The 25,409-nt window shown below is 36.3% G+C and overlaps 2 protein-coding genes across 2 annotated transcripts; one reads left to right on the forward strand and one right to left on the reverse strand.

The window, feature by feature from the left end:
* Nucleotides 1-2,300: 2,300 nt before the first annotated feature.
* On the reverse strand, nt 2,301-18,824 carry ube2j1 (ubiquitin-conjugating enzyme E2, J1). The gene is made up of 8 exons (XM_051104505.1): nt 18,593-18,824; nt 17,181-17,254; nt 16,870-17,001; nt 11,419-11,503; nt 11,049-11,154; nt 7,843-7,972; nt 3,951-4,073; nt 2,301-3,750 (listed from the first exon to the last, which is right to left on the reverse strand). The coding sequence occupies exons 1-8, from the start codon at nt 18,621-18,623 to the stop codon at nt 3,481-3,483; spliced, it is 951 nt and encodes a 316-aa protein (XP_050960462.1). The 5' UTR covers nt 18,624-18,824; the 3' UTR covers nt 2,301-3,480.
* Nucleotides 18,825-20,787: 1,963 nt separating this feature from the next.
* LOC127161772 (E3 SUMO-protein ligase ZBED1) lies at nt 20,788-25,406 on the forward strand. The gene is made up of 3 exons (XM_051104508.1): nt 20,788-21,247; nt 21,665-22,018; nt 24,866-25,406. Exons 2-3 carry the CDS (start codon nt 21,749-21,751, stop codon nt 25,055-25,057), a joined length of 462 nt encoding a protein of 153 aa, XP_050960465.1. The 5' UTR covers nt 20,788-21,247; nt 21,665-21,748; the 3' UTR covers nt 25,058-25,406.
* Nucleotides 25,407-25,409: the final 3 nt, after the last annotated feature.

Genomic DNA, 25,409 nt, shown 5'->3' on the forward strand with positions numbered 1-25,409 from the left:
AGCATGGAAGCTTTGTGTTTAAATATTTCAACTCAGATCAGTGTTTCATGTCTAATTATTTACTTTTGTGGCAAGCAGCTGTGTAATAAGTAGGATAATGTACATCCAGCAGTTGTTATTACAAAATAAAGATGTACATTATCGTTTACTTATTATAATCTTAATTCAAGTGAATTTTGAGTCTAACAGTATCAGTGTTGAGTGCTACTGTAAGGTTAACTCTGCCTGGTTTAAATGTTTCAAAATGATTAACAGTTGAAAATATTAGAAATTTAGAAAAGTAATCAAATGTAACAAGTTACATTACTTTAATAAAGTAATTAAAAAATGGCACTACTTATTACATTTTAAATAGAGTAACATGTATTCTGTAACCTATTACTTATAAAGTAACCTTCCCAACATTGCTTTCCACTATATTATATATATATATATATATATATATATAAAAATATTAAATTATTGAGAAAATCACCATTTAAGTTGTCCAAATGAAGTTCTTAGCATTACATGTTGCTAATCAAAAATAAGTTTTGATAAATTTATGGTAGGAAATGTATAAAATATCTTCATGGAACATGATCTTTACCTAATATCCTAAAGTGATTTTTGGCATAAAAGAAAAATCAATAATTTTGACCCATAAAATGTATTGTTGGCTATTGCTACAGGTATATCCGTGCTACTTATGACTGGTTTTGTGGTCCAGGTCAACTATATCCTACAGGTTATGAGTAAAATATCATGTGTGTGAATTCACATATCAACATATGGAACTGGAAGAACATGTTGTGTTGACAATAAATTTGATGAAATCTGAAATATTCAGAACATTAATTAAAAAAAAAAAAAAAAAGAACTCTAGAGTAAATTAAAAATGTGACTATAGCACAAGCAACAACAAACAGGCAAAAAATAATAATAACATTTATACACAAATGTTTTTCTGTCTATGCTCTCTAAACACTTTAAACTACTTTTACTTGTGTCCACATTTTAAACCTTTACGTTTTACATCTAGGCCTATATTTTTCTCCTCTCATCCTTTCTTCACTCCACAGACTAAAATTCATGCCTCGACTTTCTTTAAATTTTCTTTCCTTACTTCCATCTCCAACTTGAATTCCTGTCTGCAGTCTCATTTCTGTTTTCTAAAAAGTAAATTATAAATGTCAACTATAAAATAACCAGTGCATGTCAGTTTATTTAATGAATTTTAATATAATTACTGAAGGTTAAAGGTTGGCCCACTTTATCTAACACATTCAGCCACAGTGGGTCAACAATATTTAAATACCTTACAAGAAAAAAAAAATGTATTCTTTGCATTTTATACCCTGTTGATGATAGTATTGAATAAAACAGAAATGGTCACGATTGTTTACATTTAGACATTTAGTGAGAAACCTTGTAAGTTACAAGTGAAAATCTTATGTCAAAGGGTTTTCTACCTTTCACTTTCACAGTCCTCCTTTGAAGTGTGGCCACACCCACCAATTTCATATTGCATCAACCAAAACTATTATATCATTTATAGAAATAGTGTTTCTTTAATTAAAAATAATTGTTTTGCTCTCTAAGTGTAAACCCTTTGAGCACAGTACAATCAAGTTTGATCAAAAGCGCAGGCGGAACGCACGACGAGGACATTTTTTGTTATTAATTTTAGACATTTTTGGCATTTTTATGCCTTTATTTAAATAGGACAGTCTAGTTTGACAGGTAGCAAAGTGGGAGAGAGAAGGGGTGAGATCGGGAAAGGTCCATGAGTCGGGATTCGAACTCAAGTCACCCGCAGCACAATGGCGCTACATGTCGACGCGCTAACCACGAGGGTACTGGCACTGACAAGCAAAAAAATGTTGAGTTTATTTTTAAGACTACTGGATAAAGTACTAAATGACTTGCTTAATCAGGTTTTATTTGAGTCTTTGTATTTAAATTGCATGTAGCCTATGTGATCATAAAACATTGCAATCTAAAGGCTTATGCCTAAATGCTTGTAGACTAATATAAATTCTAATATAAATTAATTTCCTAACAAAAGAAAACTTTTAAATTGTAAAGGGCAAATTGTAGTGGATGGTAAAGCATCCCAGAAAGAATGTTTGTTTTCCCCACCTGTTCAGGTAACAGTCTGATTAAGTCTGACATGTAACAGCACACCATCCCACACAATTTAAGGTACCATTCATTATCCATAACACAATGCTGCATGGACAAGTTTCATTACTCATTTAATATTATTATTATTTATATGCTGCCAAGTGCTTCCTCTGCAAGTCAAAAAGAGCAAACAATTCTGGATGAATCAGGTTTATTGCATTATTTGTCCATTTAAACATTAGGATAAGGAAACTATGGGTTGTTGCTTAAGAAAGTAAAACAGATGATGTTTTAGTTGAGTATCTACATACGACCAACATTGATTTTATCTACAGCACTGAATCATGTAATGTAATGTGGCTATGTTTCAATTCCAGAGTTTAAAGATATAGGTACTAGTAAAAAATAAAAACATTATAGTTGTAACTGGCTGAATGTTTTCTGAAAATTATCAGATCATTCATTCACATCACCATTTCTCTATGTGCATATGTTTTTAACTAAAAGTAAATATTACAACCATGCCTACATTATTACAGCATTTTTAAAGTATGCAAATGTTTAATTCTGAGACAGACAAATACACTTCAGAAGCACATCAGAAACAGTCTGCAGTTTCTATAGGTTTCAGATTTTTTGTTTGTTTCAGTCTAATTTTGTACACGTATTTGTAACAATAGTTTTTTTTTTAATGCATTATTTGGGAAAGTGTTTAACAAATATATGCAGGGTCTGGGAGAAACCGCTTGAAAACATGTCATGTCATGTCATATTTCACCCCCAAATTAAATTTAATTTTATGAATTACATTTTGCAAAAAGAAAACAAGAATATTACACCCAAATTCATTATACTTTCAAAAACAATCTCATTACAGTAATGTGTTCAGATAGGCTGCTTTGTTAAAAAATAAAATCTTCATAAATTAAAAGGCAGTACAATTACTACCATGACGGATAAATACTTTACAGTTAAAAAAGTACATATATATAATTACAGTATTAAGAACACATTACAGTAATAAGAATATACTTTTTAAGTGGAATAACTGTCATGAAAGTAACAATACAATATAAAAAAAAATAAAAAAAACACGTAATGGTCCAAAGACTCTACTGTCTTCTTAAATTTAATTTTGCATTTTTTATTTTTTGGGGTGAAATCAGACCCAGACATGTTTTTGACAAGTGTACTGAGATTTGCCCCTTCAGGTTTTGTACTGTGAACACATCCAGAAATCTTTTCCCCCTTCTGAAGATACAAAGCTCTGTCCAGGAAGGACAAACATACATCCTGTCCTATGAGACTGAGGGCGAGCTTGATCTGGAAGTGGGCAGAATGACAGTGGTGGCTTTCAAGTGCTGTAGGAAGAGTTCATAGCTCATAATCAAACTTATACTCGTGGGCCAAATAGATTCTGCGGAAAATGAGCGCAGCTAGTGCAAGTGTGAGGAGAACGATGAGGACGGCCGAGCCCGTGTGACTGGCGTCCTCTTGGGGGATCTGGGCGGCAGGGGACGGCGTGAACGCGGGGTATCTCGGGGATTGGGTCTGGTTCTGCGAGCGCCGCTGACGTGGACTCGGAGCCGCTGGAACAGATGGACCCTCGCTTGAGGTCTCAGGAGCCGCAAATGATGATTCAGTCTAGACCAGAAGAAAGAGACCAAAGCTGATCACAGAGGCAATGAGAGCAGATGATACATGTCTTCACACTGAAGTCACTGAAAGTCTATTGGTTTCATTATCACTAAGTATTTCGTAATCCACCCAGACAGCAGAATGAATGATGCAAGCAGGAAATGATGCAAGGTACCACTGTAAGAGTGTACGAGTGTTTGTCCCACCTGTTCAGCTGATGTTGTGTCATCAGTGTCTCTCTCTGCTGTAGTTGAGCTCTCACTGTTACTGGAAGCCGCTGCCACCACTGCCGAGCTGGCACTGTCTGCAGCCGATGAGCTGGAATCAGCCTGATTAACAGGATTTTTCACAACATAGTCATGAGAATTGGGGTGTAAATGTGCTTAACTGTCATGAAAGTAGTCACAATGCAAAATCTTACTAGTCCTATACTGGCTTAAGGCAAGACACTATAGGCAATAACACTGGTTTTCATGCACTGGTGAGTTTTAGATGTTTTTATATTTTATTGCACTTGATCTCTTTGTGTCTGTAGATTTAAATTACAACACATACATTTAAAGGCTGTTGTCCTGAAATGAAGAGTTTTTTTGCAAAAACAGGTAACTCTTTTTTTTAACACAATTTTCAAAAATCATGTTTCTGTGTTCTGTGTCTGTGTCATTCACGTTGTGTCGAGTGTAGGACACTACGGGTCACTCTTGGGAGCCCAAACACCAACATTGCTCCTGTTCAGCTGTTCTATTCTTTGGAGCTGAATGCAGCGTCTTTCTGTGAACTCCTCCTCCTCCACCACCCTCAATAGGGGTCCAGCGAGGGGGCATACGGAGGTTCCCCAAGCAGAGAGGGCAGTTGTGGTGCACTTCCCCGCAAAACGTCACCGCTTGACGGGAACGCCCCAGGCTACTATCCAGGGCCTGTAAGTTCTCTTCAGGTGAGGGCTTACACGGCTTCCGGACAAGCTGTGTCCGCCCTGCACGCCATGGCCATTCTGTTGGTGTACCAGGCCAAGTGTTACGAGATCTGCACAAGGGTGATCCCAACCCAGAGCTGCTGCAGGAACTGTGTTCAGCGACTGATTACGCTCTTCTATGAAGGTCACGGCACAGACTCTGGGCGATGTCCACTTTGGTAGTCCTCATCTCCAGGCACAGCGCATTTCGCTTCATTCAGCCATGACATCCCCATTCCAGGTACGTAAGGTGTAGTTCCTCTGAGACTGGTAACGGAGTCCTGGGACGATTGGGTGTCCTCCCCAATCCCTCCTGTTGGCTTCTCAGAACCACCCAGCTCGGCTACACGATTCAGTTTGCAAGATGTTGACCTAATATTATCTTACAAAGTCGGTTCGATGCGAGAATGCTGTAGTCCTTCAAGTGGAAGTCACAACCCTCCTAGGAAAGAGTGCAATACAGCCTATCCCCTCAGCCAAGACGAAGAGGGGGTTTGTGTCAGCCCTCACTTCATGGTACCCAAGAAGGGTGGTGGATAGACTGATCCGAGACTTAAAAACATCAACCCTCAAACACACTTTCATGTGTGTCAGGGTTCAGGATTGGTTTGTGGCTACTGACCTGAAGGACACATACCTCATGTTTCAATCCTTCCAAGACACAGGCCATTCCACTTCCTTCCCTTCAGGCTGTCCCTGTTGCCTCACGCACATGAGACTGCTGTAGCACTGACTTCTTACCTGAGTCCTGAGATGGGCAAAGCGCCAAGGTACATAGCGTGTAAACATCACACATCTGTGTCAGAAAACCTTCAGTCCTTGGAAAGACATTTTGTTTCTACAGGCAGGGGTTCCCCTAGAACAAGTGTCCAGATGTATCAGTGTAATGACTCAGCTGCACTGGTATATCAATTGCCTGGAGTTGCTGACAGCGCTTAGGCCTTGAAGAGGTTCAGACCTTTGGTTCAGGGCAAGCACGTGTTGGTCCGAACAGACAACACAGTGACTGTAGTTCACATCAACCACCAGGGTGGTGTCTGCTCCTTTCGCATGTCGCAACTGACCCGCCATCTCCTATTCTGGAGCCAGCACGGACCCAAGTCTCTGCGTGCTACTCACATCCTGTGCGAACTCAATCGTGTGGCCGATTCTCTCACGATAAGTTTCGCTCCGGGGCAAAACTCTCAGACAGTCCAGCTGATTGAAGTCAATTGATTCACTCTGGAAGTCAATTGATTCACTCTGGAATCACTGCCAGTTATGGTAGGGCCTGACTGAGGCTTCCCTCGGTACAGATGCACTAGTGCACAGCTGGCCCAAGGATCCATGCAAGTATGCCTCTCCCCCAGCAAACCTCATTGCACAGACTCTGTGAAGAGCCAGAAAAGACATGGAACAGCTCCTGCTAGTGGCCCCATACTGGCCCAACAGGACCTAGTTGGTGACTTGGGGGAAGGCAGATTGGTGGGGAAGCACGATTTGATTAGCAGATTCCTCAGAGGTGCCCTGGAGGTCGAACCCTCCCAGGATGCACCTCATTCCCTCTTGAGATCTGTCTGTGGTCCTTCAGGCCTACAGTAAGATCCGTTGAGCCCCTTCAGTCAGTTGGTTTCAGTGTCCTCTCAATGAAGACAGCTTTCCTGACTGTGCTCACCTCTGTTAAAAGAGCATGAAAAAAATCTTAAAGCCCTCTCAGTCAACGTTTTGTGCGTGGAATTTGGGCCAGCAGACTCTCACGTTGTCCTGAGAACCCGGCTTGGACATTACACACAGCCAAGTTCAGCGGAGGAACCAATACAAGGTAAGTTGCCTCATGTGAACTCATGTATTGGGTTGGTGCTCCACATCTAGTGGCTCCTTATGCGGCCCCATGTGTGTATTTTCCACCTATATTCTTTAGAGACACCTAGCGTCATACACTCGACACAACGCCGGAGTGAATGACAGAAAGGGAATGTCTTGGGTACGTATGATAATCCTCGTTCTCTGATGAAGGAGATGTTGTGTCCTTCATGCCACATCTCCGGACTGTCTTTTGAGTGGGTTGAGACGCTTCTTGACTCCTCACAACAGAATAAGTGAACAGATGCCACGCTGGCCTATTTATACCTGGATGTCTGGGGCGTGGCCAGCTATGCAAATTCTGCACACCCAATTTCATTGGCCTTTTCTCAATGTTGTCAGAAGTGTTTGGGCTCCCAAGAGCAACCCCTAGTGTCGTGCACTCGACACAAGGTCTCCGCTTTCTCCATCTGGGAACGAGGTTTACCATACATAACCAAGACGTTTTTCATTGTGCATTCCAATTAATCTAAAAAAAAAAAAAAAAAAAATACAGCTAACACAATAAAACACAAAAACATGATAGTATAAAAAAAAAAACATGATTTTCGAAAATGTATCTGTTTTTGCAAATAAACTAATTTTTCCTGCACTGAGACAGAAAACTCCACTTGAGCAGCACTTACATGTACCAAACTTTGCAGTTTTATTTCTATCTCCATTCAGAAGATTTTTACATGTATCATCCACCTTATTTTATACAACATTTTATTCCTAAAAACATTGTGGTGTCTGGCTTTATCCAATGTTCAGATTTCTGTTTTAGAAATGTATGCAAATGAGCAAGTATTTGATTAGATCATCACTTGCATATATAAACACAATTTTTTACAACAAGAACAATTTCATACCATTTCGGAAAACAATTTTTTTCTTTTTTTTTTTTTTTGAATTATTAACCCTTGTGCATTTTTAGGAACATTTTTTTCTTTTCCACTAACTCTTTTCAACTGAACTGAAATAGTGTACTCATAATTGTGTGGGTGAATTGGTATGGATATTAGAGTGTGGTTTATATGCATGTACTAAAATATTTGTGTGTGTAAATATATATGAATCTGACACTGCACAAAAATAATAATTCATCAGAATTAATGGCATTTCTAATCACTGACTTATTTAAGTCTGTAAAATTCCCCAAAATTGCTTAGGACCTCTGTGTAACTTTCTTTAAATTGATGGACAGGGGTTATCAAATATAGTGATATCTGTTTTCTTTTTTTTTTTTTTTTTACTCTGTTCACCTGGGATGTCTTGCTTTAATTATGTTTATGAACATTTAATATGTTTGATGTTAGTCTGACCTTAAAGTTGATCTGCTGTGCCAGTCTGTGTGCTTGAGGGTCTACAGGTCGCAGGTCACTGTCAGGAGAGAGCGCTAGCAGAGCAGAGCGCATACAGCTGCCGCACGCGTCGCAGCAGAAATCCAGAGACCTGCGAAACAAACATGTTACTGCAACAACCCTAGTAAAAAAAGTAATGGATTTAAAATGCATCTATTTTATACTAAGTACAGTTTAAGTCATATGACATATCGCTCGACACTTATTGATATAAAAATTGTAATTAAACTTTTATTTTAAACTTTAAACTACTTGTGCACAATGCACATTTCTTAATATTAAGCCTAAAATATGTTTTAATGTCACCACACGTAAAGACACGTAAAGACACACATTAGACAACATTAGTTACACAACCATTAAATTATGCTAATAAAAAAAAAAAGTAAAAAATGATTTGCTGTCCTGGATGCTGATTGATCAATACAGCGTTTGTGTCGTGCTAAAATACACATAGTAACAACTATGACTGTTTACTGTATGTCTGCTCAGCACACATGGACCAATTCATATATCTACAGATATCAGGACTAGATCTTCTTGCAATGAACTGGTCACATGTAATGTCTACAGTTGTTGTCACACTGCATCATAAGCAGTTACAACGTTGAAAACGAAAGTGAAAATGTTGTGAGTTACAACACAATCACAGCCAGAAGATATCTGACGTTTAACAAACAGCTGCATGGAACAGGAGCTACAACAAGTAGACTGTACTTCTAAATGGCCTTGATCAGCTTGCAAGCAGGTTTTACTTAAATGTGATTCTGTGGCTTTTCTAAAAGATTTGTGATAGTAATGAAATGTCTCGCTTTTTGGAGAAATATCTGGATACTCCTTCAACAGTCCGACATAACAGGTTAGCTGGCAGAAATGAAACCTAAAATTCTTACCATAAATCACATTTCTAATCTGCCACCCTGCTGCCCTGGCAGAGATGTGTGCCCTTGTGACTTCTCATTTCCATGAGGAACAAATAAGCAGACTCACTTCTTCTCTCAAATGAGAGATTATCTCATAATAATAAAAAAAACATAATGATTCCAAACTTTTGACCGGTAATGTAGATGAGAAGATCAAGATGGTGGGCAGCCAATGGTTTGAAGGCAGTGATGTATCTGTGATGAATCTCAGAGATGTGTTGTCAGTGAGTGTTTGTCATGTGCTGGTATGTGTGAAGGGGGTGGACTTTTAATCAGCATGTGTTGATTGCAGAAACGGCGCAGAGAACAACAATCTGTCACTCATCTCCTTCTGTCTTCAGATGTATTCTTGTCCTTTGAAAGGACACAGCATGTCCACACATGCTAAAATGAGGCTTCAGCTGGATTTGATAATGACTTAAGTCTCTAGGGCAGAACGTGGTTGTTTCGCTATAGCGTGGCATAAACTCAGAAAACCAAACAAATCCTTTTCCGCTAGATTCATTAATTCGTCCATCCATATATTCTTAAAAACTCTTGCCCTAGGCTAGTCCATCACAATAAACACTAAAACACACACACATCTGATCAGCTATCCTTGTAGGGACTCTCCACAGGCATAATGTTTTTTATTCCATACAAACAAAATTATCATCACCCTACAGCAACCCTGCACCTAAACCTACCCGTCAAAGGAAACTTTCTGCATTTGTAAAAAAAAAAAAAAAGAAAGAAAATCTGTATGATTTACAAGCTTTTGTACCCAGGGGGACCTCAATTTATGTCATCACCATGACACCAGTCCCCATGAGTGTGTGTATTCAAGTTTAAGTCCCCACCAGGATATATAAACCTACAAACACACACACAAAACTCTGTATAGCTATCTTGTGAGGATATAGATTGACACAATGCAATCTCTAGCTCCTTACCCTAAACCTACAGATCAGAACTAAATGCCGCACACAAACGCTTAACCTAAACCTAACCTTTACCCAATTATAACCTGATCCCCAAAACCAAGTCTTGAGCTTCAAACAGGCCTTTAAAGGGTTCTCAGAAAGAGGACCGGCCAAAATGTCCCCACCTTACAAAACTGTCCTCACTCCGATGGTCTAAAACTCAAACCGGCCCTCACAAAAACACCTGTACAAGTGCACACACACTCACAGACACACACACATACACGCACACACTAATGACAATAACATGCTACGTTATATACCATGACAGGCTATAATTTGCCTTGAAATTGTTTAAAAGAGTGTTTTTCTGTAAATTTCAATCGAACAGCCATTGTTGTCTACATTTTTCACTAAATGCGGATGATTTTTACATTACTAATATTAGTATGCACCTATAACAACAGATTGTAATAAACTGCTATATTTATTTATAATAACTTAGTTTTTTTCTCATTTTGTTGTAAGCAAAGTACACTGATGTTTTTTGGTTTGGTTTTCTGTTATTTTACTTACATTTACATTTAGTCATTTTGCAGATGCTTTTATCCAAAGCAACTTAAAAATGAGGACATAGGAAGCAATCAAAATCAACAAAAGAGCAATGATATGTAAGTGCTATGACAAGTCTCAGTTGGCTTAACGCAGTACACGTAGCAAGGTTTTAATCAATTATATAATAAATAAAAAGAAAACAGATAAAACTGAAAAAGAATAGTGTTTTTCTTTGTTCTTTTTTGCTTTTTATTAATTGTATAATAAATAAAAAGAAAACAGATAGAAAAGACATACACTGACCAAAACTATAAACGCAACACTTTAGTTTTTGCCCCCATTTTTCATTAGCTGAATTTAAAGATCTAAGACTTTTTCTATGTACACAAAAGGCCTATTTCTCTCAAATATTGTTCACAAATCTGTCTAAATCTGTGTTAGTGAGCACTTCTCTTTTGCCGAGATAATCCTTCCACCTCACAGGTGTGGCATATCAAGATGCTGATTAGACAGCATGATTATTGCACAGGTGTGCCTTAGGCTGGCCACAATAAAAGGCCACTCTAAAATGTGCAGCTATTGGTAGCCAATAGACTGTGCAAACTGATAAACAGAGGTGTGACGTGCATTCCTTTCAGCTCATTAAAAATTAATCTTCATGTTTATTTTAATGTGATGGTCTTTGTTTGTGTGACCCTGTCTATATGAGTACTGACCATGTTTTACTAGATGAATGTAACAGCTGAATAAAAGAAGAAATTAAAGAGGTAGAGGACGGACATCTTACTTTTTTGCAAGAGCTCTTCTCTCCTCAGGAGTGTAATCCAGAGATCCTATGGCTCCTTCCCCTTTAGTTGGCATGAATCCAATGATTGCTATCAAGGCTGTCCGAACTGACATAAAACACAGAGAGAAACATACAGCTGAATGCTGGATAACAGAGGAAGGAACAGAATCAACACTGGACAAGATGCTCGGTGTACAACTGTGTATATTTGTGCTACACAGCAGCAAGTGGATTAATTTCATGTCAAGAACATGTCTATTGTATTTTGTATTCTGAAAATGAAGACTATATTAATTCAATAATAAATCAATGTTAAAACTATTCCAAGTTTTTTTTGGGTGGTATAAACGCATATTATAAAGACACTCACTGCTCCATGATGGTTGCCATGTCTCTGGATGGTGACCAGAAATGCTCAGACAGATCTTCTTCCCAACTTCAAACCTTCCATTGGGCTGAGGATGAGAGAAACATTTGTATTAATTAAAAGGGAAACAGAGAAGGACACACCATCACTCAGAACTTCTTCCCATAAACCACAATTTAACACAAGGATGTGCAAATCTACATACTGTCAATAGTGGTTATTACTGTTAAAGTTTTTCACTTCTACTTTATTTCCGTTAACTAGAACTGAAAACAAAAGTTTGCAAAAGAATCAAAAACTGAACCGAATCTATATTATATGCTTTACAGTGTAAACAGAATTGCAAAGGAGAGTTTAGCTTTCATATTTTTGAATAAAGTTGGATTGAAAAAGTCTGTTTTTCACTGACAGGTGCTGTCTGACGCTAGATCAGAACGAATCAAGTCAAAGTTGCTGATTAATTAATGCCCTGAGTGACGGAAGCTGCAATCATGTACTGGCAAGCACATTTCATTGACGTCAATTATGATGTGTTATTAAAGTTTAACTTTTAAAGGCAATTAGCATAATATTTTGAGTGATGCAGTTTAAAAAAAAAAATCCTACTTATACACTATAAAGCAAACCAAAATTAAACTAAAATTAAACTAAACGAAAAAAAAAAAAAGAAAAAAAAAAAATCAAAATGATATAAGAACCCTGATCAAGTCCAGTACAGTACAGTACAAGCTACTCATTTGACTTAAAATTGTAAATGTAATTTGTTCACTGTTTCTCAAATGTGCAGAGACAGGTCTGTCCCAATACCTGACATTCACATTTCTTGAATGTGTCCCAAGTCTATAGGATAAAGTTTCCACCTAAAGTATTGTGGTTACAGATAAAAAAAAAAATTAAAATATAAAACCAAAAATATAAAAACACAAGTAAAAATATATTGCACAAAATTTTAAAAATGAGCATTTTTAGAATAGCAAACAATGGTCATGGATTAAAAAATAATATGCGTAAATAAAAAAATAATTAACTGATTAAAAATATATTACCTCACTTTAAAAAATAAGCATGAATCAAAACTTTAAACACATTTATAATCATATTGCACAAAACTGAAATATTAATGCAAACTTTTGCAACGTCAACTGATGGCTAGGGGAGGAGCTGTCAATCTAGAACTAGTGAACCAATGATGATGCTTAAACCCACCCTGATTTACATAAAACTCAAAAAGGCATTCAAAAAAAAATAAAAAATATGAGAATAAAACGTCTGAGAGCACAAAAAACAAAACAAAACAGAAAAATATAACCATGGAAACCATGATTTTGTGTGCAAGTTGGAAAATAGCTTTAATATTTTAGTTTTGTGCAATAAGATTTTAAATGCGTTTAAAGTTTTGATTCATGCTTTTTATTTTTGAATAATTTTTGATTTACGCTTTTCCAATCTGCGACCATTCTAAAAACTCTGCATCTTTTAAATGTTCTTTTTACTTGCGTTTTTAAATTTTTGTTTCACGCTTATTTTTTTTATCCATGATCGCAATACTTTTGACAGAAAATTGATCCCATACAGGTGTTAAAGTAGGTGTAATAACAGCAGACCTGTGTAGCTCTTTTGATTACCTGATGAGACACGTCTGTTCAGTAGTCACTAGCCAACTTAATTGTGTTGCTGGAGTGAAAAGCAGTTGAAAACATACTAAATACAGATATTCATCTCTGCTTTAATACAATGTTCAACACTGTTTTACTACTTAAAATGTGTAATATCTAATATCTAATTAAATCAGGGGCATTCCTTCCAGGCTGTGAATGCTCTGCATATTCAAGCCATTTACAATAATAAGTTTAAAAACTGGCTAATTAAACATGGACTGGAGTGGTGTGGATTGCTTGTGGATTATTGTAATGTTTTTATCAGCTGACTGGACTCTCATTCTGATGACACCCATTCACTGCAGAGGATCCACTGCTGAGTGGTGCAATGTTATATTTATCCAAATCTGTTCCAATGAAAAAACAAACTCATCTACATCTTCGATGACCTCAGGGTAAATAGACTGTCAACTATTTTTTATATCCAGAACTATTCCTTTAAGACATTACATTATTTTTACACATTAACAGCTAAGACTTCCAATATGCTGCTTCAACACAAAGGTCTTTTAGATGTGAATGCTGAAAATACATTTCTGTAGGCTCAGTTTATCATAAGGATGCTCAGGAGACATCTTACTTGAAATTGCTAAAAAAATAAAAAAATAAAAATAGACAAACAAACAAATCACAATTTCTATTGATTATAATTTGTATATGGACAAATGTCATCTAGCAGAAAAAGCAAAAAAGAACTGCCCTTTTCAAGGACTGCACTAATGCAATATTACTTTAACGTAAAGAGCAACATAAACCAAATTTAAACAAATGACCACCAACTTATTTAAAATTCAAATAAAGTGAAACACTCAAAACGGAAGACAGACAGAAAGCTAAAAAAGAGAAATGAGGTATGCCGTTTACATTAGGATTTCAAGAGAACCATTAACCATACAAAACAAAATTATTTTGAATTATTTGAGTTTGAGATTAAAAAGTATTTAAACTATAAATATTTTTTTTTTAAATAAAAATTACAGATTGTTTCACTAGATAAGACCCTTCTTCCTCAGCTGGGATCATTTACAACCACATTTGGGATCGTTTGAAGCTGCATTTAAACTGCCTTTTGGAAGTTCAAAATCAGGGAACCATAGCAGTTCATTATATGGAGAAAAATCCTGAAATGTTTTCCTCAAAAAACATCATTTCTTTACGACTGAAGAAAGAAAGACATAAACATCTTGGATGACAAGGGGGTGAGTAAATTGTATGTAAATCTCTGTTTTGGAAGTGGACTTCTCCTTTATGTCACAAGCCCTAATGACTACATAACTGGACAGCTTATGAATTAGTTATTGAAATAAGTAGTTAAAGAGTTACATATCAAAGGACTTTTAATAGCCAGTAGGCTTTAGTTCATATAAACCATGATTGCAGGTGCAGTTGGCATCAAGGGAAGGGACATTTTTATTCTAGAGAGCATTTAATTGGACTAACAATATTTTTTTGATTGGTGGGCAATCATGATTTTGTTTGGTTTGAGGCAAACATGGCAATTTGTGTAATAAATAAAGAAAAAAATAAATCACAGTGGCTATTTCCTGTGGTTCATTCACCGCAATGGAAATGGAAGGTTAAAGGGACAGTTCAGCCAAAAATGTAAATTCTGTCATTATTTACTCACCCTCATGTCATTCCAAACCTGTATGAGTTTCTTTCTTCTGTTGAATGCAAAGGAAGACATTCTGAAGAATGTTGGAATGGAAGCCACTGACTTCCACAGTACGAAAAAGAAAATGCTATTTTTGGGTGAACTATTCCTTTAAGTTTCACATAAGCTTTGTTTGAAAGAACCATGTCATAAGAGTCTCAAATGACACTTATCAAGCCACACAGTGCATGTGAGAGGACGACACAAAAGAAAGGTATGCTGTCTACTTACTAGGCAGTAGTCCGTGTTCCCGGTAATACCCGGTGTTTGGTATACGGCAGTTACATAACTGAACGACTGCGGTACCACTCACACTGTTGTTTTTCTTTTTTTTTTAATGGAACTAAAAGCTGTTTAGCTCAGTTGGACAATGAACACCACAGTTGTGAACTGAAAGTGTCTGCTCTGCTCCATACAGCACGAGTTGAAGAGCCGCAGCACAGTGCAGCAGGAGTCAGACTTCATTTATCACGTGAATAGAGTTAGGCACAAATACTGACGAGACGATAACAGAGAACTGGTCTCCAAGTGATATGTACAAGCACCTCTTTGGCAATACTTCAATTTTAAAAGATCACTTTTTAAACAAAAAGGAGTGAAAGTGAAAGGTGTAAAGATGTAAGTGCATGAGAACAATTATCATTTTCAACATGACACCAAAATCGCATATTTAAAAGCTATAGTGAAAGTGTCCAAAGCCTTGCCCACCCAGTGTTACCAGTAACACCAGTTTTGTTTGCCTACTATTTACTGTCATTGTATTACATGGTGGTATACAGTTATACAGGTTTACAAATGTGCTGTAGATTGATAAACACAGAGAAAAAACATGGTAATTTAGCAGACGTTCAAGTATTGTTAATGAAACTGTTCACTGTGCAAATCATCTGGTTCCAGCAGTTTTTATTACTTAGTCCTAGGTAAGATGTGTGAAGGACCATTACGTTCTGGAGTGGGGTTTGCGATATGTAAGGTCTACAATAAACTTGTCATGATGTTTTAACAATGTGTAAGCTGACATTATCAAGCATCTCACTCACTTTGGCCTGATGTGGTTTAGTAAAAAAACAGTTATAATGATGCCAAAATTCAATATGTGGGGGCAAAAATGCATTTCTATGATACATTTAAGCAATATCATGCAAGCAAGTGTGCTTGTTTTTCCTAAACATTTGCATAATTGCATATTTGACAATGATTTTACACAACAGTTCAATTTACAAGAAATCACTACTGTGAGAATATTTTCTGTTTTTTTTTATGAAAAGTCACAGAAGAACCATTGTGTGTCTCCAAAGCAACAAACAGAGGTTTCATTACTGAATATATCATGTTTTTTAATGTTTTATTTTATTTTTTTTTAACAAATCAGTAATTCAGTCATGGTCAAGACAGTCACTTGATTTGTTCGTGAATGAAAAAGCAGTTTGAATGAACTGACTTAATGAATGAATTAATGACTCACTCATTAAGACAGTCACTTGCCACCAACTGGCAATGTTAGATTCATATTTAAGCATTTAAAGTATAATTTTATTTTGGGAAAAAAAAAAAAAAAAAATATATATATATATATATATATATATATTCTAAATATTACTTTTAAAATATTAACATCATAGCATAATTTATGCAATTGTAATTGTAGTGTTAATACATCTAAATGCTGCTTTAAAAGCAGTTTCTGTGCCACTTCTGCTGTGAACAAATGGATTTTGTTGAACTGATTTAATTTCGCTGGTAATGGCCCTAAGGCGTAAAAAGTGAAAGCGAAAAATCGCGCCATTTGTCAAGTATGTGACCTTTAACCATTCTCTCTCTAACCATTGGGCCACGGCTTAAATAAATATAAGAATTGGACAGAAAGATTACGCATATGCTTTTAACTCTAAAAATGGCCCTGGAAATCAGTTAAAGAGGTAAATATCACAACTTCATGAAAATGTTTCTGTCACTGCTGTAAACTGACCACCACACAGAAAATGAAGAGTATGGAAAGCTTTAGGAGTGAGCTGTTACCAACAGTATTAAACCAACCAAGGTACCAGCACAAAAACACACTCATGAAAATATTGTCCTATAATCATTATCGAGTGTAGGATGCGAGTGTATAGCCATTAGAAGATGAGTCAGTTGTCTTACAGTGAGCAGAATGATGCTGGGGGGCTTCATGGGGTATTCAGGGGGCAACACAATGCGACCGTGATAAACTCCACCATCAAAATCAGAGTCTGGAGGTCCTCGAACAGAGAAGTGCCACTCAAACAGGTTATCCTGATGAACATATGACAGTCACATCAGACACTCGATTAATTCACTAACAACCACATGATGATCAACATGAAAACCAGCTATGATCACACTTTTCCAAAATAAATTACAATTAGACAATTAATAACAACAATCTTAATATTAATTTATAATAATAAAACTAGACATTAGCAGTGTCTCACCTCCAGTGGCTGGGCGTGATAATGTTCTGTTGGGTCCCGCAGCTCTGCTGCCTCTTTCATCAGCCTCTTCACAGCTAAGAAACATTAAAAACAGAGAAAAGACTGCTGCTGATCTTGCTAAACTAATCTGTCCTTGTGCTCTTCTCATATGTCAATATCTGCAACAAATATTCAATATTCTGAATAAACCAAAAATAACAAGGCCTGGCAATAGTGACTCTAGAGTAACGTGTCTATAATGTATTACAGTAAAACTGTGCTAGATTGGTTCACACATTAGCTTCTCTTGAAATTATGTGGAGACAAAACTGACTAATCCATTAGTGGTGTTTTACTCCAGCATTTCATACTGAAATAAACACATTTAATTTTGTGCATAACCTATCCTGATTGCACAACATACATGTGCTATCAATTTTCTAAGTGACCAGATTTAGACGATAACACAAAAGGAAAAAAACCCCACAGAATTACACTGGAAGAGGGCAATACTCATATATAGAGACCACAGAGAAGGATGTACTCTTTTGGTTTGCGATAGTAAGTAAGTAACCACCTAGCAACCACGAGCGATCCAAACAACGCAAAAGCTCAAATTAGCAAAATAAAGTCTACAGCAAATGGCTCAAACCAAAATTATTGCAACCCAACTATACACTAAAACAAAAAACAATAAAAAATATAAATGTAAATAAACAGTGAGTACAATAATAGCTTAGCAAATGTAAACAGAATAGTAAACAAACTGCAGTATCCTACCCATTAATCTTTGATATTAGAAAATGTGTAGTCCAAAAAATACCAATATTTTCATAAATTGTGCTAAAAATGTGGGTAGCACATCATATCATGTCACAATATTAGCATATTGTTGGGCATATGGAGTTTGATAAGGCTATCACATTTTAAAGTTTCAATTCAAGGATATGTTTGTACAGTTTTTGGGTTGACACGGTTAAAATCCTCAGTTCATTACAAATGACTGGCAAAACAATCAATATGTTTAAGCACAAACTAACATTTGTGTATAATTACTGTATCAACGTTTGCTGGTTTCTTCCCAAAACATATTGTAGTGGTAGCACCATGGCACTATGGTTTTAGCGAATATATACCATGGTATTTGACGATTATCATATTCACGTACCATGGTATTTACATGCACGGTACTTTGTCCGATCACAGACTCAGAACTAACAATAGCAAACAGTTAGACGCATTCCAGCACAGTGTGAGACGGAGTACTGACACATACATGAATGAACTCTGACTGATGCTAACAATCTAGCTAGCTAATGACATTTAAGAAGGAGTTGAATGTGTGTATAGCCCCTCAGAGCACACAATAACTCATTAAATTAAAGGTGTGACTGATTTAATGTTAACGATGTAGAAAAGATGTGATGACATACCTGGACTCTTTAAGTTATATTTGCTCTCCATGACTGAAGAAACCTAACGCCGGGCTGATATCTTCTGCAACGTTACTGGTTATATGGTGTGTGTCTTTGGGATTTCGGCCAGGTGTTTATCTAGCGCTGTAATCCTGACGTGGCAGCACTGAAGCTTTTTTCCTACTGTCGAGATGAATTTTCTCAGATGTCACATGAAAAAATGAAAACAGGAAGTAAAATGACACTTTGAATCGCAGAACTTTATTGACTCGCTTCACACGAACAGCGCTATGTGACGTCATTCACTGAAAGCTGTATTACCATTTATCTTGTAGTGACTTGGATAATTTGGATTAAAAAAGCCATACCTCTGCAAATTAATTTGTGTTGCTTCTGATGCAACATATGTTAAAGATGTTGATATTCTTATGCACAAATGTAAGAACACAAACAAATAAACATTAGTAGGAGCAGAGTTGCCAATTTTTAAGTTCAGCTTAGAGTGAGATTCATATGTAGTTCATATGTAGGCCTATATACTGTACATATAAGGGGACAAACATCTTTTGTTGAATGACATTTTAGGACTATTTTAAACTTTTTAGGTTAAATTCAGTATTTGCTTGCATTCATTAATATTCACTTGTGTGTAATTATACGAGTATCATTAAAAATTAGGTTGTTTCATTTTTTAAATTTCACATTAAAAACTGTGTTTAGTCATGTCTAAATATTTAAATGCAAAACTTAAAAAAAAAAAATAAGCAGGCATGACCTGCAATACTCTTTTGAGAAACTAGACTAGTACATGTCTTTTTAGTAAAGAGCCGTAAACCATGGCATTACAAATGAAAATTATTTTTTCAACCACAAAATTTGCCTCTTTGCATTGGAATTTAAAACTCTCAATTTTAATATTAAATAGTACTCTAATTGTAATATAACCCTACTGAAAAAAGCCTAAGCTGGTTGGCTGGTTTTAGCTGGTCATCCAGGCTCTTAGCTGGTCAGCAGGCTGGTTTTATAGAGGTTTTGGCCACTTCCTTGGCTGACCAGGCTGGTCTTAGCTGGTTAGACTGAGAGACCAGCTGGAACAACCAGCTAAAACCAGCCTGACCAGCCTAGCTAAGCTGGGAGACCAGCTAAAACCGTATTCCTGGAGAGTTTGGCTCCATCCCCAGTTAGACACACCTGAACCAGCTAACCAAGCTCTTACTACCCTTCCGAAAAAGAAGTTTATTCAAGTGTGCTATTAGTATACTTCTTTTGAACTATAGGAAAGTATACTTTTAGTCTACTTATCAGAAAATGGGCTTCATGTGCTTCTCAGGAATATACTTCAAATTACATTTAAGTATACCTAAACAACATGCTTCCACATGTAATCTTTATGGAAATGTGAGTCAAAAGTAGTGTATGAACTAATAATGTATTGTGGTTTTATGGGCCAAATACAGAAATGTTCATTGTGAAGTTGTTTCTTAAGCCTTCCATTGCTGTTCTTTCACAGTCAGTTTCTGTTGGATTTCTACAGTCTATTGGCTTGAAATGCCACCTTGGTAGTGGGAAATCACAACAGACTGACCATTACTGTGATATATCTGAATCCTGCACAAACACAAGTGTTCTGATTTGTTCACCGTGACAGGAATTTTCATTAAAACATACCCTGCAGGGTAAAAGTTGGTGTCTGAAATAATATGATATAAATGTTTTAATTTCTGTATTTCCCAGAAGTATTATACAATTTATGTGAATTATAGGAAAAAAAGTGATGTAATCAGTGATGTTAAAAAAAGACTTTAACATACTAAACTATACTACTTTTATATACTAAAAAGTGGGCCAACTTAGTAGGTAGGCATGCTAGAAACTTCCCGGCAGGTGTATTGAGGCAAGTTGGAGCTAAACTCTGCAGGACACCAGCCCTCCAGGACCGAGTTTGTGGACCCCTGTTTTAAAACACTTGCAAGGTGGGTGCCAAGTTTTGTCATGTTGACTTTGATTTTTAAGTTTTTTCGTTCCTGACATTTTTAAAGTTTTTGTTTCCAGTATTTATTTCCTGTTTTTTTTTTTTTTTTTTTTTTTTTTTTTTTTTATAATGTCTAATAGATGCTTATTCGTTTCCATAATAGCTGTTTTGGTTCCACACCTGTGTCTTGTTCAGTTCCACACTACTATGTGAAAAAAGCTAATGGTGCCATATAGGGGTGTCGCAATATACCGGTTTTCACGATAATCGTGATATTCAAATCATGAAATATCGACATCGTGTTAATTTAGGGTTCGACGATATACCGGTATTGGCAATAACCACAATATTTAAAATAAATAGGACTCTAATGATGACACGGCACGTAAATGTACAGCGCCAGTACCTGGTTGACCTTCCAGGTGGCAGTAATGCGCCTTGCTGCATTTGACACCCGTCAAACAAGAAAATGCGCAGCTACTGTCATGTAGTCGGAGCAGGAGAGTGAGAGGCTCTGTCCACACCCGAAAAAAGTAAGCTCGCCAGTATGGGAGTTTTTCGGTTTCAAAGAAAACAGCTCCTTAGACAGCCCAATCTGCAGAAAGTGTCACGCTACAGTCAGTGCGAAGGGGGGCAACACCACCAACCTTTTTACCCACCTCCGTGTCCATCACCCTCTGGATTACGCCATTTTACAGAAAGTAAGTTGCTATTATTTTACTAGTTATAGAATTGGAAATGTTCCATTAACCTGTTAACAGCAGTTTTCGGTGTTCACATACTTAAATTAACGGTGATTCTTATAATAAGTATCACGGTTTCTTTATTCGTTTTGTTTCTGTATTTGTATTTGCAATCAAGTCACGGCCAATACGGCCTGTGCCTCACACTTGATTTCTTTGTTCAAATCTATTACATGACTAAAAATGATGTATAAACGCTGAGTGACCACATTTCTACTTTAAGTTGAACATCTGCGGTGGCGCCGGCGCAACCATAGGTTAAATAGCTTAAAATAACATTACGTGTACATTAGTTAATACGTATCAGTTTTGATGTTAATGTTTATTTATTGTACTGTTGAATTTTACAGTATTTTCTGTCTTGTTATTTCATAGGGAGCTTTCAAGAAGAGAGAGCAAGCCAGAGCCTCAGGTCAGCTAACAATTTTTGAGTCTGTGGAAAGGAAAAGGAAAGCAGACATGACTAGTGCATGTGAAGACACAGCTATCACTAAGTCACTAGCCTACTTCATAGCAAAGGACATGATGCCCTTTAGAATAGTAGAGAGGCCAGGATTTAATGCACTGATGAAAACAGTTGCTCCAAAATACAAAATCCCAAGAAGACAGCATTTTTCTGAAAAAGAAATCCCAAACATGTACATAAAATTAAAAGAAGACATTGCCAACTCTTTGTCTGAAGCTAAACACTTTGCATTTACAACTGATCTCTGGACCAGTATTCAAGATGTATATATGCATTTCCCCTGTATTTCTAAGTATTGTTATGTTTGTTGGATAAAAAAGAAAAACAAAATAAATAAAGTAAAAATTTACTGACTGACTGAAGTTTTTTATAAATATATATCGATATCGTGATATTTTTTTTACGGCAATAACCGTGGTGTGAAAAATTGAATATCGTGACAGCCCTAGTGCCATAGTGAAAACTATTCGGAGAATACTGTGAATTTGGACTAACTCCTCTGATTACGTGCTGTTTTTCGCCTACTATATAGTAAGGTGGTATTACATTGTCAATGCAGTCCGCAAGTGTGAGCACTTGGACAGGCTTATCCTCTTTTTAAAGGATGGCATTTCCAGCCAGCCTGCTTACTGACACCTATAGGTGAAAAATTAACATTGCTGAAAAAACAATCGGTAGCAAAGAATCAAGACGTGAGAAATGTTAATTTATTTACACAAAGTTATTTCTTAAGCCTTCAATTGCTGTTCTTTCACAGTCAGTTTCTGTTGGATTTTTACAGTTTATTGGCTTGGTAGTGGGAAATCACAATAGACTGACCATTACTGTAATATACCCTTACCAAAAAGAAGTATACTTCAAGCTTATTTCATTAAGTATACTTAAGTAAAGTTCAAGTATATTATTAAGTATACTTTATATTATAAGTATACAAATGTCAGTGGGCTAGTAGTATACTTGTAAGTGTACTATTTCAATACTTCTTGGGACTAAATTGGCCCACATTTAGGTATACTTTCAGTATAACAGTAGTAAACTTTGAGTACACATCTAGTTTATATCTATATCTATATCTATATCTATGTTTTTAGTTTGTACTGCAACTACACTAAAAGTGAACTTATAGGTATACTGATAGTTTACTAATTAAATACTTATAGCATTTTTAGTACACTTTGAAGTATAGTCTCAGTAAACTACTAGTTTAGTAGTTTTCCACTGCAAGTATACTCGTAAGTTTTCTTTAAGTGAAATTTATATCATACTTTAAGTGCACTACTATGTCTCTATTAGGTATTAATTTGTATATTTTGTTATATGAATATCTGAACAACCAAACATCAAAAGAAAGATCAGGATATCTGCTCGTAAATGAAAACATTTTATTTTAGTTTCATGCATTCTTTTTTTTATAAACACTTGAATGTGGGTAAGTTTTAGAAATAATAATAAAAAAAAGAATAAATAAACATTTTGAACAAAAAGCTACAAAAAGACTGAATTGGATTCAGAGTCATGATCAAAACATCAATCAACACTCAAAAGCTTGACAGTCATTATTACCTTTTCATGGGTCACATTTTATTCCATAACGTTAAAGTTTTGATGCTGTTTTATGACTGATGATCGTGTTAAAAACATGTGGAAGCGTCTGTTGTTCTGGTTTCTTCTTCGCTTGTGTTTTGCAAATGTGTAATAGCGCCCCCTACCATATAACAATAAAAACATGGATTCTCAGAGAACAATATTGCTCAAATATATTTAGACTTTTTCTAAGTATAAGTCAAGTATACTTAAATGTGATTTTAAGTATATTTCTGAGAAGTACATAAAAGGTAGACAAAGTATACTTTCCTATTTTTAGTTTAAAAGAAGTATACTATTAGGACAATTGAATAAACTTCTTTTTCATAAGGGTATCTCTGCACAAACACAAGTGATTTGTTCACTGTGATAGGGATTTTCATTAAAATGTACTGTGCAGGGTAAAAGTTGTTGTCTGAAATAATATGATATAAATGTTTTAATTTCTGTATTTCACAAAAGTATTTAATTTATGTAAATTATAGCAAAAATAATGAGTTTTGAACATTAATCACATGAAGCTATTCTAGTAGACCTCCTAAGAAAAATTATGGACTTGTAAACAAACATATTATGGAAACTTTTATATCAGTGACAACCACAGAACTATTTACAACTATAAGGCCTATTAAAGGAGAAGTCCACTTCCAGAACAACAATTTGCAAATAATTTACTCATACCCTTGTCATCCACGATGTTCATGTCTTTCTGTCTTCAGTCGTAAAGAAATTATGTTTTTTGAGGAAAACATTTCAACATTTTTCTACATATAATGGACTGATATGGTGCCCCGAGTTTGAACTTCCAAAATGTAGTTTAAATGCGGCTTCAACTTCAAAATCGTCCTATATCGCTGTTTTACCTGTTTTGTTAAGGGTGTTTGATCTTCTTTGCATGTTCACTTTGCAAAGACTGGGTCGGTACTTCTGCAGAGATGTAGGATAATTTTGAAATGATTTTTGAAGTTGAGGGAGAAAATACGATTGGAGTTTTTCAACATATCCTAACTGTCTTGAGCCAGAATACACAGAGTTCAAGGAGAGCAAGACAAGATGAGCGTTTGAGATTAAAAAGTATTTAAATGAGATTTTTATTAATGAAAATAACCGATCGTTTCACTAGATAAGACCCTCCTTCCTTTGTTGGGACCGTTTACAACCGCGTTTGGGATCGTTTGAAGCCGCATTTAAACTGCATTTTGGAAGTTCAAACTCGGGGCACCATATCAGTCTACTACATGGAGAAAAATGCTGAAATGTTTCCCTCAAAAAGCATAATTTCTTTACGACCGAAGAAAGAAAGACTTGAACATCGTGGATGACAAGGGGGTGTGTAAATTATTTGTAAATTGTTGTTCTGGAAGTGGACTTCTCCTTAACAAATCAACATATTCTTATAATTCAAATCCGTTAAAGGATTGTTATGCTGCGCTAATTAGGTCAACCGGAACCGGGAACACTTCCCATAACACCCGATGTACTCTTGCATCTACGCTAATATTAGTCTGTTTCTCTCTTATTCCGAGGTCACATTAACCACCAGATCCAGTCCGTATCCAGATCAGATGGTCACTGCAGTCCCCCGGATCCAGTCCGAACCCAGCCCAGATGGTGGATCAGCACCTAGAGACGACCTCTACAGCCCTGAATGCCAGCAGAGTCCACATCAACTAGATGAGCCCCAGAGACGGATCCATAGTGAAGACAGCATCATTTAGACGGCTGTCGGCACAAGACCACGGGAACTTTGGCCAGAGGAGAACTGGCCACCCGACTGAGCCTGGTTTCTCCCAAGGTTTTTTTTTTTTTTTTTTTTTTTTTTTTTTTCTCCATTTGTCACCGATGGAGTTTTGGTTCCTTGCCGCTGTCGCCTCTGGCTTGCTTAGTTGGGGACACTTTCTCTTAACACAATATTGCATTTTATTTTATTGTTTTTGATTAACTACCTTTACCTAAAAAGTGAGTGTTTACTGTTGCCTTTGGCATTGTTGATGTACTGTTTCCTATTTAATACTGTACAGCCGCCTTGTCACAATTCTGTATTGTTAAAGGCGGTATATAAATAAAGGT

This window comes from Labeo rohita, unplaced genomic scaffold (assembly GCF_022985175.1).
Source record: "Labeo rohita strain BAU-BD-2019 unplaced genomic scaffold, IGBB_LRoh.1.0 scaffold_73, whole genome shotgun sequence".
NCBI lineage: Eukaryota > Metazoa > Chordata > Actinopteri > Cypriniformes > Cyprinidae > Labeo > Labeo rohita.